The 675-nt window shown below is 32.6% G+C and overlaps 1 protein-coding gene across 1 annotated transcript in view; it reads right to left on the bottom strand.

Annotated features, from left to right (window-relative positions):
- LOC106870198 (periostin) overlaps nt 1–675 on the bottom strand; it is a 43,549-nt gene that overhangs the window by 29,565 nt on the left and 13,309 nt on the right. The window contains exon 3 of the mRNA XM_014916202.2: nt 486–592. Coding sequence (XP_014771688.1) covers nt 486–592 — 107 coding nt within the window. The remainder of the gene's footprint in view (nt 1–485; nt 593–675) is intronic.

Below are 675 nucleotides of genomic sequence, written 5' to 3' on the forward strand. Positions count from 1 at the left end.
CTGACCTAAAATTGTAAATTTTTCCTTATTTCGTTTTGAAAAGAAGGTAGAAAATGCCAAGGAAATGTTATTTGTAAGCAGGTCAAGCCCTGATCTAGAACACTGGCGATCAAAGCTGTGATGATCACTTTTTTTTTTTTTCAAGCATGGTTTATCCACAGCTGCATTATGCATGGATTTTTTTTCCTTAACAAGATAGCAAGATGTGATTTGAGGGAGATATGGCTGCTATTTCCAGCAGTTTAAGCAATCAAAAAGTCAATGAAATTGCTTAAGTTGCTAGAAATAGCAGCTAAATCTCCTTCAGATTATAGCTTATTATTTTGGTACTGGAAGAGCACATTGCATAATGTAGTTCTGGATAAAAAATACCAAATGTGATGTTCATAGCTTCAATGCCTTTGACCATAGTTCTGTAAAGATCAGGGCCCTAACGTGCCACTAAATAACAGCAAAAGGAATGGCTAAAAAAAGGTACTACTTACGGTATTTAAACTCGGTCTTGAAGTAAATAAAAGATTCTGATTTTTGCTATTGCTTTTTAGGATGCCATTGTTTATTATTTCAGAACTTTGGATCCTCCTATTGTATACTGGAAATTTAAAAAAACTGGAGTCATTTTCAGACAGTTATTTTTTAAGTAAACAGCTTTTTCAAAAAAAAAAAAAAAAAAAA

Source organism: Octopus bimaculoides, chromosome 4, assembly GCF_001194135.2.
Source record: "Octopus bimaculoides isolate UCB-OBI-ISO-001 chromosome 4, ASM119413v2, whole genome shotgun sequence".
Taxonomy (NCBI): Eukaryota; Metazoa; Mollusca; class Cephalopoda; order Octopoda; family Octopodidae; genus Octopus; species Octopus bimaculoides.